Consider the following 13,661-nt stretch of genomic DNA (forward strand, 5'->3'; position numbering starts at 1 on the left):
TGGTACTGGCATAAAAACAGACACATAGATCAATGGAACAGAAGAGAGAGCCCAGAAATAAACCCACACATATATGGTCAATTAATTTATGACAATGGAGGCAAGAATATACAGTGGGGAAAGGAGAGCCTCTTCTGTCCTTTAATAAGTAAACATTGTTGAGCAGCAAACTCAAGTGGAGGAACAAACTCAAGTGTTTTCTACAAATAACTAGTCAGGACTCTTTAAAAAAGTGTCAAGTTCATTAAAGACAAGGGAAGACTGAGAAACTATCACAGAACATAGGAGACTAAGGAGACAAGACTAAATTCAGTGTGGGATCCTGGGTTGGATCCTGAACCAGAAAGAGGGTATTAGTGGGAAAACTGGTGAAATTCAAATGAATATCCCATCAATGCTAATTTCCTGGTTTCAATCATTGTACTATGGTTTTATAAGATGTCAATACAAGGGGAAGCTGGGTAAAGGGTGTATGACAACTTTCTGTACTATTTTTTGCAACCTTTCTGTAACCGTCTTAGTCTGCTCAGGCTGCTATAACAAAACACCATAAACTGGGTGGCTTATTTTATTTTTTTTTAATTTATTTATTTAATTTATTTATTTTTGGCTGCATTGGATCTTCATTGCTGTGCGCAGGCTTTCTCTAGCTGTGTTGAGCAGGGGCTACTCTTCGTTACAATGTGTGGGCTTCTCATTGCAGTGGCTTCTCTTGTTGTGCAGCATGGGCTCTAGGCGCACAGGCATCAGTAGTTGTGGAGCACAGGCTCAGTAGTTGTGGCTCGCAGGCTCAGTAATTGTGGAGCATGGGCTTAGTTGCTGTGCGGCATGTGGGATCTTCCTGGACCAGGGATCGAACCCATGTCCCCTGCATTGGCAGGCAGATTCTTAAACACTGCGCCACCAGTGTGACTTATTTTTAAAAATTAAAATAAAAATAGGGACATACCTGGTGGTCCAGGGGTTAAGACTCCACTCTCCCAAAGCAGGGGGCCTGGGTTCGATCCCTGGTCAGGGAACTAGAGCCCACATGCAGCAACTAAGAACCCACATGCCACAACTAAAGATCCCACAGGCAGCAATGAAGATCCCACACACAGCAGCAAAGATCCCGCGTGCCGCAACCAAGATCCGGCGCGGTCAAATAAATAAATAAATAAATAAAATTAGGGCTTCCCTGGTGGCTCAGTGGTTAAGAATATGCCTGCCAATTCAGGGGACATGGGTTTGATCCCTGGTCCAGGAAGATCCCACATGTAGTGGAGCAACTAAGCCCATGTGCCACAACTACTGAGCCTGAGCTCCAGAGCCTGTGAGCCACAACTACTGAGCCTGTGCACCACAACTACTGAAGCCCGTGCTCCTAGAGCCCGTGCTCCACAACAAGAAAAGCCACCACAATGAGAAGCCCGCACACCGCAACAAAGAGTTAGCCCCTGCTCGCTGCAACTAGAGAAAGCCCGCGTGCAGCAACAAAGATCCAATGCAGCCAAAAATTAATAAATAAATTTTTTTTAAAATTTTATAAATTAAAATTAAAATTAATAAATGGTGTTGGGAAAACTGAACAGCTACATGCAAAAGAATGAAACTGGACCACTATCTTACACCATGTAAAAAAATTAACTGAAAATAAATGAAAGATTTGCATGAAAGACTTGAAACCATAAAACTCCTAGAAGAAAACACAGGTGGCAAGCTCCCTGACATTGGTTTTAGTGATTTTTTTGTTTTCATCTGACTCTAAAGGCAAGGGAAACAAAGCAAAAATAAACAAATGGGACTACATCAAACAAAAAGATTTTGCACAGTGAAGGAAACCATCAACAATACAAAAAGGCAATCTACTGAATGGGAGAAGGTATTTGCAAAGCATATAATCTAATAAGGGCTTGATATCCCATATACATAAAGAACTCACACAATTCAATAACAAAAACACCTATTAAAAAATGGACAGATGATCTGAATAGACATTTTTCCAAAGAATACATATAGATGGCTAAACAGACACATGATAAGACGCTCAACATCACTAATCATCAGGGAAATGCAAATCAAAACCACAATGAGATACCACCTCACACCTGTCAGAATGGCCACTGTGAAAAAGACAAGAAATAACAAGTGTTGATGAGGATGTGGTAAGAAGGGAACCCTTGTGTACTGCTGGTGGGAATGTAAATTGGTGCAGTCACTATGGAAAACAGTATGGAAGTTCCTCAAAAAATTACAAACAGATTTACCATATCATCCAACAATTCCACTGCCGGGTATCTATCCAAAAAAACACTAATTCGAAAAGATATATGCACTCCTATATTCACTGCAGCATTATTTGCAATAAACAAGACATGGAAACAACCTAAATGTCCATCAACAGATGAATGGATAGAGAAGGTGTGGTATATGTATACAATGGAATACTACTCAGCCATTTAAAAAGAATGAAATCTTGCCATTTGTAACAACATGGATGGACCTTGAGGGTATTAAGCTGAATGAAATAAGTCAAAGAAAGACAAATAGCACATGATTTCACTTATACATGGAATCTAAAAAACAAAACAAACAAACCAAAACAAAATGCAGACTCATACAGGGATCAGACGGGTGGCTGCCAGAGAAGGACAAAATGGGTGAAGGTGATCAAGTAGTACAAACTTCCAGTTATAAAATAAATAAGTCATAGGGATATAAAGTACAGCATGGGGAACACAGTCAATAATATTGTATTAACTTTGTATGGTGAAGGACGGTAACCAGACTTATTGTGGTGATCATTTTGCAGTGTATCCAAATGCAGAATCACTATACTGAATCACTATATTGTACCTAAAACTAATGTAATAATGTATGTCAATTATACCTCAATAAAAAGCAATTTATTTATATTGATAGGGATTTATATCTGAATAGTCAAACATTTTAAATAATTTTCTGAGAGCCAAGAACACTGAGAGAAAAGCCAGATTTTAAGTACTAGGCACAGCAAAGAATTGAATCCAGAAGTTAACTAGGGTATTCCTTTCCAAATTCTTTTTAACACTTAAAATTCCTATCAGCAGAAACAGCAGACAAAAGACGTAAGTGACTGTGTTTGAAACTGAAATGAAACTCTAATATCGACAAAGGTTTGTCTGTATACTTATTAAAATGCTGAGATAGAACAGCATCTAGCAAGACCAAACAGAAGTTACAGCAAAATCCAGTAGCAGTGACTCAGAACTGAAGAGAACAAGATCCTGCCTGGTATTTAACTACAATAGGGAATATCATTGCTAGCTACTCTGAGCATTCTTCCTTCCCCATTCCTATACTTTATGTTCCTATGCATGAAACAGGATCAGCTTCTGAGAAAAATCAAACACCTAATACTTTTTGAAAAATAAATAAGGGGAATCATTAGCACTGACCTTCATCTTATCACTTCGTCACTCCTCTCTCGAAACCGTTTCCTAACCCTGCCACTTTTTCCTTCTTTCCTCACAGACTGTCCCTTCTTCCTGAGGTCAACTTTATTTTTCTGCTCATCATTCCCAAAATGTGCACAACTTTGATGTGTTTTTGCTTATACAGACTGCCCACTCTCTTGGACAAAGCCCAGGGTGGCGAATATTTATCCTGCTGTGGATGCTGTTTACCCCTGTCTCGACTGTAACACACGGATGAAATAACCCAAAGAAAAAAGACAGCAAAACATAAAGAAAACTTGTAAAGTTGTGTTTGATCATATTTTTACCAATTATTATTAGCCCACAACAATGGAGGGGGAGAAATGCTGTCTTAATCATTTTAATACCTGATTAGTGCTATATGCATTAATAATATTAATACCTGCTCTTCTATCATTTCTTTCAACATCAATACAAAACACTGGTATTCTCTCCTTTTTCTCCTTCCTTTCAGAGGAGGTATCTTCAAAAAAGTCTACATATGGAATGCTAATTTTCCATGCAGCAAGGTTTCGAGGAGTATTAGGTGTGTTCACAGCTTCCACTGGAGAATCATCTTCCATTACAACAATACCTTCTTCAATCTGGAAAAAAAATCATCAGAAAAAAAAATTAATACTTCCAGGACCTTTATACCTGTAGCATATGAGATGTAACTACAAAGTAATATGCCCATATAAAGTCTATAATTTTTTAATACTTTTGAAATTAAGTGATATCAAATTTTCTACTGAAAAGGTTAAGGATATAAAACTAACAAGTTACTAGCATCAACTCCAGGTTTTGTTGCATCACCAATATATGAAAATTCAACAGAATATAAGACACTTCAGCAATTACTGGAAAAGATATTAAAAATACACAAATACAGAAAAATATTTAACTCTGATAATAAGAAGTAGAAATTACTGTACTGATATCTTTCATTTAGGAATGTAAAATTTTATAACAGCCACTGATGGAAACTGCACAGATAAACTGGATATGCAATATATTGTTGGTTACAAGATATACCTGTACGATCCTTTTAGAAAGTGTTTTGCCCATATACATTTATCAATATAAGAAGCCATAAAACAGTTTCAACCAAGTTAATTCCATTTCTGGCAACTTATTCTAACACAAGCATTTATTTTAGACAAATTTTTTTAAACTGTGAAAAAGGCACAAGTATAAATATATTCACTGCAGCATTAGATAATATAAAATTAGAAAAAAGGTCTGAAAGGGACCCACCTCTATATAATTAAGATTGTTTTTTCATCTCCTAGCTTCTAAAATTTTAATAATATAAATATTTAAAATAAATATTCTTTAAAATATTACTTGAAGAACAATTATTTTAAAAAAACAGTGTTAAACATGTTCTAGAAATAAACATGCAGAAAGAAGGGGAAAAAAATGTCTGTCTTCACTAAATCGGAAAAGAATCTCTGAATTGGCACATTATAACACCTGGTCACCTAGACATCTCTGATTCATGTTAAAGGGGGCAAAATTTTACAGATAAAACACAACCATCTTGAACACACTTTTTTAAGGAAATGAGTCAAAGGTTGTAGCGCTTAAGAGAATTCTGAACAGTCTAGTCAGAGCAAACCAGTAGAGAAGAGGTATTTCTTTCCAAAATTCTAGCACCCTACCTTCACTCTCCATTCTACTCTCTTCCCACACCTGGTAGCCAACTCTCTTCTAAGTGAATTCTTTTCCTCCCCCACTAAGTCCCTTGGCAATTATCCCTTTTTCTGTTCCTGTCCTAAAATGGCTTTCTGTCACCCCTAATAAGACTGTTAAGAATCTTAGGAAGACTTCTTAATGCTCTGTTGAAAACAAAAATGTCTTCCAGGCCTAAAACAATGAAACTGTAAAAACAGACGATAAGTGTTAGTTCTTGCCTTTTGGGGACAAGGCTATCTATCTCCTTACAAACCTGGAAGAAAAACAGAGAAGGATGTGTGAGGGAAACACCCACTCCACTGCTTGGAATCTGAGGTACAGGGCAGCATTTTCCATGGTTATTACAACTGTAATTTTGTTAACAGACTTGGCTTTTGACGAGAAATGATAAAATGAATCATAAAATGATAGAAAATTTGTTTAACAAGCTGACTAAAAGCCAAGAAATGGGACATTCTTAAATAAAAATCAATCTAAGAAACAAAATAGAAAATTCTTAACATAAAAATATCAATAAAAGACAAAGAACAAAGTTTAATATTTTATTACTGCTACCATTTAAATGGTGTTTATATCAAAAAAGTAAATGAAAAATCTCTAGGGCAATATTTCTTCAAGAATTTTCAGGGATTCCTTTAATATTATTTAAAAATATATAACCAAAATTTTATAAAAAGGAAAACCAAGTGCTTTCTCATTTTCAAACAGATGTTCCCGCTACAAAGAAGACAGGGAATAAAACAGGCAGAGGATAAAAGGCAAAGAGATGTCCCCCTATTTCCTTGAGAAATACTATAATTTAACTCATTATTAGCCTTTCCTATGTTGGGGATAACTGCCAATATACCAATGGGCGTATTACGTTCCAGAAGTTTATCTGTGAATCAGTTCTGAACTTGGACAGAAATGCATTTTCAGACAGACCCAACCTTACATAGAAGACTTTGGTTCCCAGGCCAGTATACATATGCCAATTTAACTTATAATTTATCTGATGGTATTATAACACTGTATAGTACTTACTGCACTTACTGTGTGCTGGGCACTGTCCCAAGTGCTTCATATTTATCACTTATTACTCCTCACAACACCCATATACAAGCTAGATACTATTATCCCCATTTCACATGTGAGGAAGTTAAATCAAAATAAAATTAAGCAATTTACCCAAGGTCACATAGCAAGGAGGCACTGCTACCAAATGATCATGTCAAGTTGATCCTTTTCTAAAAAAATAAAAATCTTCCAGGTCTCAATTTTGGATCACATACCACTTTAGCCCTGGCAGTGAGACTGGCGATTTCCTTTCCCATACACTTCCTAAACAAGGCAAAGGAGATTTCCCCGAGGTCCCACAGTTTAGAACTAGCACAGTACCCCCAAATCCTAAGTGGGACTATCTTGGTCTGGTTTAACACCCTAGCCACCTCCTGTCTTTTCTCTTCAGAGTACTAACAATTAGTTTGCCCTCTTACCCTACTTTCCATTATTACTATCTTTGCTTCCAATCAAGAATTTCCAAGACAACCCTTAGAATGGGAGAAAATATTTGCAAATGAAGCAACTGGCAAGGGATTAATCTCCAAAATATACAAACAGCTCATGCAGCTCAATATCAAAAAAATAAATAACCCATTCAAAAAATGGGCAGATCTAAATAGACATTTCTCCAAAGAAGACATACAGATGGCCAAAAAGCACATGAAAAGATGCTCAACATCACTATTAGAGAAATGCAAATCAAAACTACAATGAGGTATCACCGCACACCAGAGAGAATGACCATCATCAAAAAATCAACAAACAAGACTTCCCTGGTGGCTCGGTGGCTAAGAATCTGCCTGCCAATGCAGGGGACACAGGTTCAATCCCTGGTCCAGGAAGATCCCACATGCCGTGGAGCAACTAAGCCTGTGTGCCACAACTACTGAGCCTATGCTCTAGAGACCACGAGCCACAACTACTGAAGCCCGCACGCCTAGAGCCTGTGCTCTGCAACAAGAGAAGCCACTGTGGTGAGAAACCCGCACACTGCAACGAAGAGCAGCCCCTGCTTGCTGCAACTAGAGGAAGCCTGCACACAGTGACGACCCAATGCAGCCAAAAATAAATTTAAAAATTAAAAAAAAAAATCTACAAATAATAAATGCTGGAAGGGTGTGGAGAAAAGGGAACCCTCCTACGCTGTTGGTAGGAATGTAAATTCGTACAGCCATTATGGAGAACAGTATGGAGGTTCCTTAAAAAACTAAAATTAGAACTACCATATGACCCAGCAATCCCACTCTTAAGCATATACCCAGAGGAAACTATAATTCAAAAAGATACATGCACCCCAATGTTCACTGCAGCACTATTTACAATAGCCAGGACATGGAAGCAACCTAAGTGTCCATCAACAGAGGAATGGATAAAAGAAGATGTGGTACATATATACAATGGAATATTACTCAGCCATAAAAAGAAAAAATAATGCCATTTGCAACAACGTGGATGGACCCAGAGATTGTCATACTGAGTGAAGTAAGTCAGACACAGAAAGACAAATATCTCATGATATCGCTTATATGTGGAATCTAAAAAAAAAAGCATACAAATGAACTTATTTACAAAACAGAAGTAGAGTCACAGATGCAGAAAACAAACTTATGGTTAACGGGGTAAGGTGGGGGGTAAATTGGGAGATAGACTGACGTATACACACTACTATATATAAAATAGATAACTAATAAGAACCTGCTGTATAGCACAGGGAACTCTATTCAACACTATGTAATAGCCTATATGGGAGAAGAATCTAAAAAAAAAAAAAAGAGTGTATATGTGTATATGTATGACTGATTCGCTTTGCTGTACACCTGGAACTAACACAACATTGTAAATCAACTATACTCCATTAAAAATTAAACAAAAAATTATACTTCAATAAAAAATAAGTAAATAAAGACCAATAAAGAATTTCCTTCCTCCTTGGGCCACTACAAAACAGAACAAACTTTCTCAGCTTTTTAAAGATAGCCTCCTGGATTTGCCTGGTGGCGCAGTGGTTAAGAATCCACCTGCCTATGGTACTGGCACAAAAACAGAAAGATAGATCAATGGAACAGGATAGAAAGCCCAGAGATAAACCCATGCACATATAGACACCTTATCTTTGATAAAGGTGGCAGTAATGTACAGTGGAGAAAGGACAGCCTCTTCAATAAGTGGTGCTGGGAAAACTGGACAGGTACATGTAAAAGTATGAGATTAGATCACTCCCTAACACCATACACAAAAATAAGTTCAAAATGGATTAAAGACCTAAATGTAAGGCCAGAAACTATCAAACTCTTAGAGGAAAACATAGGCAGAACACTCTATGACATAAATCACAGCAAGATCCTTTCTGACCCACCTCCTAGAGTAATGGAAATAAAAACAAAAATAAACAAATGGGACCTAATGAAACTTCAAAGCTTTTGCACAGCAAAGGAAACCATAAACAAGACCAAAAGACAACCCTCAGAATGGGAGAAAATATTTGCAAATGAAGCAACCGACAAAGGATTAATCTCCAAAATTTACAAGCAGCTCATGCAGCTCAATAACAAGAAAACAAACAACCCAATCCAAAAATGGGCAGAAGACCTAAACAGACATTTCTCCAAAGAAGATATACAGACTGCCAACAAACACATGAAAGAATGCTCAACATCATTAATCATTAGAGAAATGCAAATCAAAACTATAATGAGATATCATCTCACACCAGTCAGAATGGCCATCATCAAAAAATCTAGAAACAATAAATGCTGGAGAGGGTGTGGAGAAAAGGGAACACTCTTGCACTGCTGGTGGGAATGTGAATTGGTTCAGCCACTATGGAGAACAGTATGGAGGTTCCTTAAAAAACTACAAATAGAACTACCATATGACCCAGCAATCCCACTACTGGGCATATACCCTGAGAAAACCAAAATTCAAAAAGAGTCATGTACCAAAATGTTCATTGCAGCTCTATTTACAATAGCCCGGAGATGGAAACAACCTAAGTGCCCATCATCGGATGAATGGATAAAGAAGATGTGGCACATATATACAATGGAATATTATTCAGCCATAAAAAGAAACGAAATTGAGCTATTTGTAATGAGGTGGATAGACCTAGAGTCTGTCATACAGAGTGAAGTAAGTCAGAAAGAAAAAGACAAATACCGTATGCTAACACATATATATGGAATTTAAGAAAAAAAATGTCATGAAGAACCTAGGGGTAAAGCAGGAATAAAGACGCAGACCTCCTAGAGAACGGACTTGAGGTTATGGGGAGGGGGAAGGGTGAGCTGTGACAGGGCGAGAGAGAGTTATGGGCATATACACACTAACAAACGTAGTAAGGTAGATAGCTAGTGGGAAGCAGCCGCATGGCACAGGGATATTGGCTCGGTGCTTTGTGACAGCCTGGAGGGGTGGGATAGGGAGGGTGGGAGGGAGGGAGACGCAAGAGGGAAGACATATGGGAACATATGTTTATGTATGACTGATTCACTTTGTTATGGAGCAGAAACTAACACACCATTGTAAAGCAATTGTACCCCAATAAAGATGTTAAAAAAAAAAAAAAAGAAAGAAATAGGTATACCTTTTTTCATACCAAAAAAAAGAAAAAAAAAGAATCCACCTGCCAATGCAGGGGACAAGGGTTCGATCCCTGGTCCAGAAGATCCCACATGCCACAGAGCAACTAAGCCCATGTGCCACGACTACTGAGCCTGCACTCTAGAGCCCGCAAGCCACAACTACTGAAGCCCACGCGCCTAGAGCCTGTGCAGACCAAAAAAAAAAAAAAAAGCCTCCTATTCCTGAAGCAAAACTATAGCTTGTATTTCAAGTAATTGGGAAGAACAAAAAAGAAAAAGTACATCTTTCCCCATAAAAATTATGTTTCGAGTTCACAATAACATGGGTAAATGCTTTTGTTATATTAAGTTATATTTAAGTTATATTTTGTTATATTAAGTGGGCAGAGATCAGGATAGCAATCTACATATAGCCTAATTTATGGGGGTGGGAAGGGGAAAGATATTTTTAAAAAACAGAATCACAAGAATGTTAATAGAAGTAGTTATTGGGTGGCAGAATTACTGGTGGTATTTTAAATTTTTTTCTATTTTTCTATACTATTAAAAAATTGAGATGCTTAAAATCTAAAAACATAAACATTGTTTTTTTTAAAAGACTCCCTCTTCTGGTCTACTGTCTTTCTTCTACCCATACTTTTAAGGAAAATATGGGCATGAAAAGAATGCTGTATTTGGATTATCTAAAAAGAAAAAAAAGGATTAAATAAGTTTTTCTTCCATTAAAATTATTGTGAAGAAGCAATGAATCTTTTTAACAATTTATCAGTGCAAAGGGACAAAGGCTGAAAGGAAGGGGTAAAGAGGAAAAATAGGTTTATTTACTCTTCCCTCCCCACTTCCTTCTTCTTGGTCATTACCAATCCAATCACTAATATTCATCCCTTTTATACCCAGGATAGTAAATTTCTTAAGAGCAAAGTTTAGGTCTTAATCATCTTTTTATCTCCAGTGCTGAGACATTAAAAGGCAAAATGAAGACCCAGGATGTCTGTTCAATAAAGATTTTTTAAACAAATGCAAAGTACAAATGAGATAATATCTGCCTTTATAGAACTCCTTAATTGGTAGGAAAGACAATCATAAACATACTTTCAAATACATAAATTAAATCGTAATTTCAGGGAATTCCCTGGCAGTCCAGTGGTTAGGACTCAGAGCTTTCACTGCCAGGGCCCGGGTTCGATCCCTGGTGGGGGAACTAAGATCCCACAAGTCCTGCTGCGCAGCCAAAAAAAAAAAAATCGTAATTTCAAACACAACGTGGTACATGTTTTAACATATGATCTAACAGAAGCAAAAAAAGGAGGGAATGTTCAATTCTGCTTGGGGACTGAGGTAGGGGCTTATGGGAAGAAACTAGATTCTGAAAGATAAGTATGAATTTTCTAGGTAAATAAAGGGGGGGAAAAAGGCATTTCAAGCAAAACAACATGTGAAAAGACAGAGAAATAAAATAGCATGGAGGATATAATGTGCTTATAAATCTGGGATCTTGTTAAAATGTAAATTATGATTCAGCAGGTCTAGGATGAAGCCTGAGATTCTGTACTGATAACAAGCTCCCAGGTAATGCTGATGCTGCTGGTCCACAGATCACAGTCTGAATATCAAGGGGTTGGGTCAGACATCGATTAACACAACTCCGTGTGCCTGGCCATGTGGTTAGAAAGAGATAAGATCAGGATATGAAGTAAAAGCTTAATCAAAATGTGGTAAATTGTTTGACTATTTAGCAGTATATCAGCTTAACAGAAACCATCTGGCCATAGTAAGCAATAACTTAGTGCTCAGGAATTTAAAAAATTAGATTAGCACCATGAAACTGTAATGACTAGTGAAAGAATGGGAAACATAAACAAAATCTGAAGTAAGAAGTTAAGATTAAGAAAAGGGAAAATAACAAGCATAACCAATTTTTTATGCCACATTAAGTCTGAAATTATACATACAACAAACTGAAGAATTTTTACTTACAAAGTCATCTTCACCTTCAGCTAAGCCATAATTAGGCAACATAGCTCCCTCCATTGTGGTGCTCTTGAAGACTCCTTTAATTTTGCTACCTATTCGGCTAATTCCAAATGATTCTCCTCTCTTCTGTGTGCTCCTAAATATTAAACAAAAATGTATCAAGAACACAGTAAATTATTACATTATCACAACGGTCCAGTTTACTGTAAACAATAATAAAAATGGTTGCAAAAAGGGTAAACTGAAGGTATAGCTAAACATAACTTTTTGGAGTTCTCAGTCATAGACTGTCTCAACATCTCTATAGCCAAAAGTGACAGAACATTTAAAGTTTAAATTTGAGGGGATGAATTAATGGGACAATATTTATTAACAAACATTTGAAATTTACCTACTATTTAACCTTAAAACATTAACTGAACTAAAAAGAATAAAAGATGAGAGCCCCCTAGTGGTGCATATTTCTTACTGCCATACATTTTTTGAAATAAATTAAAAATGTGGTTAGACCAACGTTCAAAATAGACTATCCTATTCAAACTGTACTGTACTGCTAAAAAAGCACAGTGTAACAGGAAAAAAACAAAACAAAACAATGACCTTCTCAGTACTTTATTTTTAGATGGAAAAACAAAAAAATTCTGAAAATTTTCTTCAACTTTATAATCATATAAATACTCAAAAGAAGAATGAAGTATAAAATACACCATATATAACTTCAAAATAATAACAAGAAAAAATAAAATGCCAAAGGGAAGGGTTAGCAATGAACATAAAGATAAAAGCAAATGTAGCCTAAGGAAGAAGCTTGCTCTGCCATATATATTAAATAATGGTTTTGTAATTTTTTTCAAAAGTGAATTTCTAAAAGCAACAACAAAAAAAGCAGCAAAAATTTCCTCCCCTACAGCCTACTTATTATTGCCTCATGTTTCAACAAATAAAAACATAACTTTTATCCAATTTAAAACTCACTATGTAATACTGCCCTTACGACAGATGTCCAAAGAAAAATGACCATTTTAAAATTCAAGGAGATTGGTGTTGAAGGCCTAACTTAACGAATAGCTATTATTCCTATAAGAAAACGTATTTATAAAAATAATGCAACAGGGCTTCCCTGGTGGCACAGTGGTTGAGAGTCCGCCTGCCGATGTAGGGGACACGGGTTCGTGCCCCGGTCCGGGAAGATCCCACATGCCGCGGAGTAGCTGGGCCCATGAGCCATGGCCGCTGAGCCTGTGCGTCCGGAGCCTGTGCTCCGCAACGGGAGAGGCCACAACAGTGAGAGGCCCGCGTACCGCAAAAAAAAAATAAATAAAATAATAATAATAATAATAATGCAACAGTTACAGAAATAAAAGTAAATTGATGAAGTGTCAAATGCACCAGTATATTAGTGATATGTGCATTTTATACATGTTCAAGGAGTAAATCAAACTTATTTTAAAACTGGAAAAACTCTAATAGTAAGTAGTAGTAGTAAAAAGGATACTTAAACTAGAATATTGTTTTACTTAAACAAGCATGCAATTAGTGCTTTTAAAAAATCCAGGATTATAAATATAACTTTCTATGAGAGAAGAAATTTTTCTGAAAAAAAATATGAAAATCTTAACAAAATATTATTAAAATCTCTAGGATCTAGATAGATTATGCTAGTAGACCTAGATTATAAAACAGTTGGGCTTTTTGAAATGACATATTTTTTAAATATTTCACTTGTGATTACACCCAGAAATACAGAAATATTGTACTTCTTGCTTTAAAGAAAGTTCTTTAAACACAAATAATTCTAAAAGAAATTTAGCAAGATCAATAACAACAACAACAAAGAATGAGTCAACAGCCTTAAAAAGCTAAATACTGGATTTTTCACTTTATTTTTATGCTGACATTTTAATTTTCTGATGACATATACAATGCTATTTCA

At 36.4% G+C, this 13,661-nt stretch overlaps 1 protein-coding gene across 6 annotated transcripts in view; it reads right to left on the minus strand.

Moving 5' to 3' along the window:
• Positions 1–13,661, minus strand: part of SNX14 (sorting nexin 14) — a 68,487-nt gene that overhangs the window by 17,020 nt on the left and 37,806 nt on the right. For all 6 annotated transcript variants that reach the window (XM_079939153.1, XM_079939154.1, XM_079939157.1 and 3 more), the window contains 2 exons: positions 11,732–11,864; positions 3,838–4,039 (listed from right to left, as the gene is read on the minus strand). In XM_079939153.1, coding sequence (XP_079795279.1) covers positions 3,838–4,039; positions 11,732–11,864 — 335 coding nt within the window. The remainder of the gene's footprint in view (positions 1–3,837; positions 4,040–11,731; positions 11,865–13,661) is intronic.

This window comes from Stenella coeruleoalba, assembly GCF_951394435.1.
Source record: "Stenella coeruleoalba genome assembly, chromosome: 12".
NCBI classification, from domain to species: Eukaryota; Metazoa; Chordata; class Mammalia; order Artiodactyla; family Delphinidae; genus Stenella; species Stenella coeruleoalba.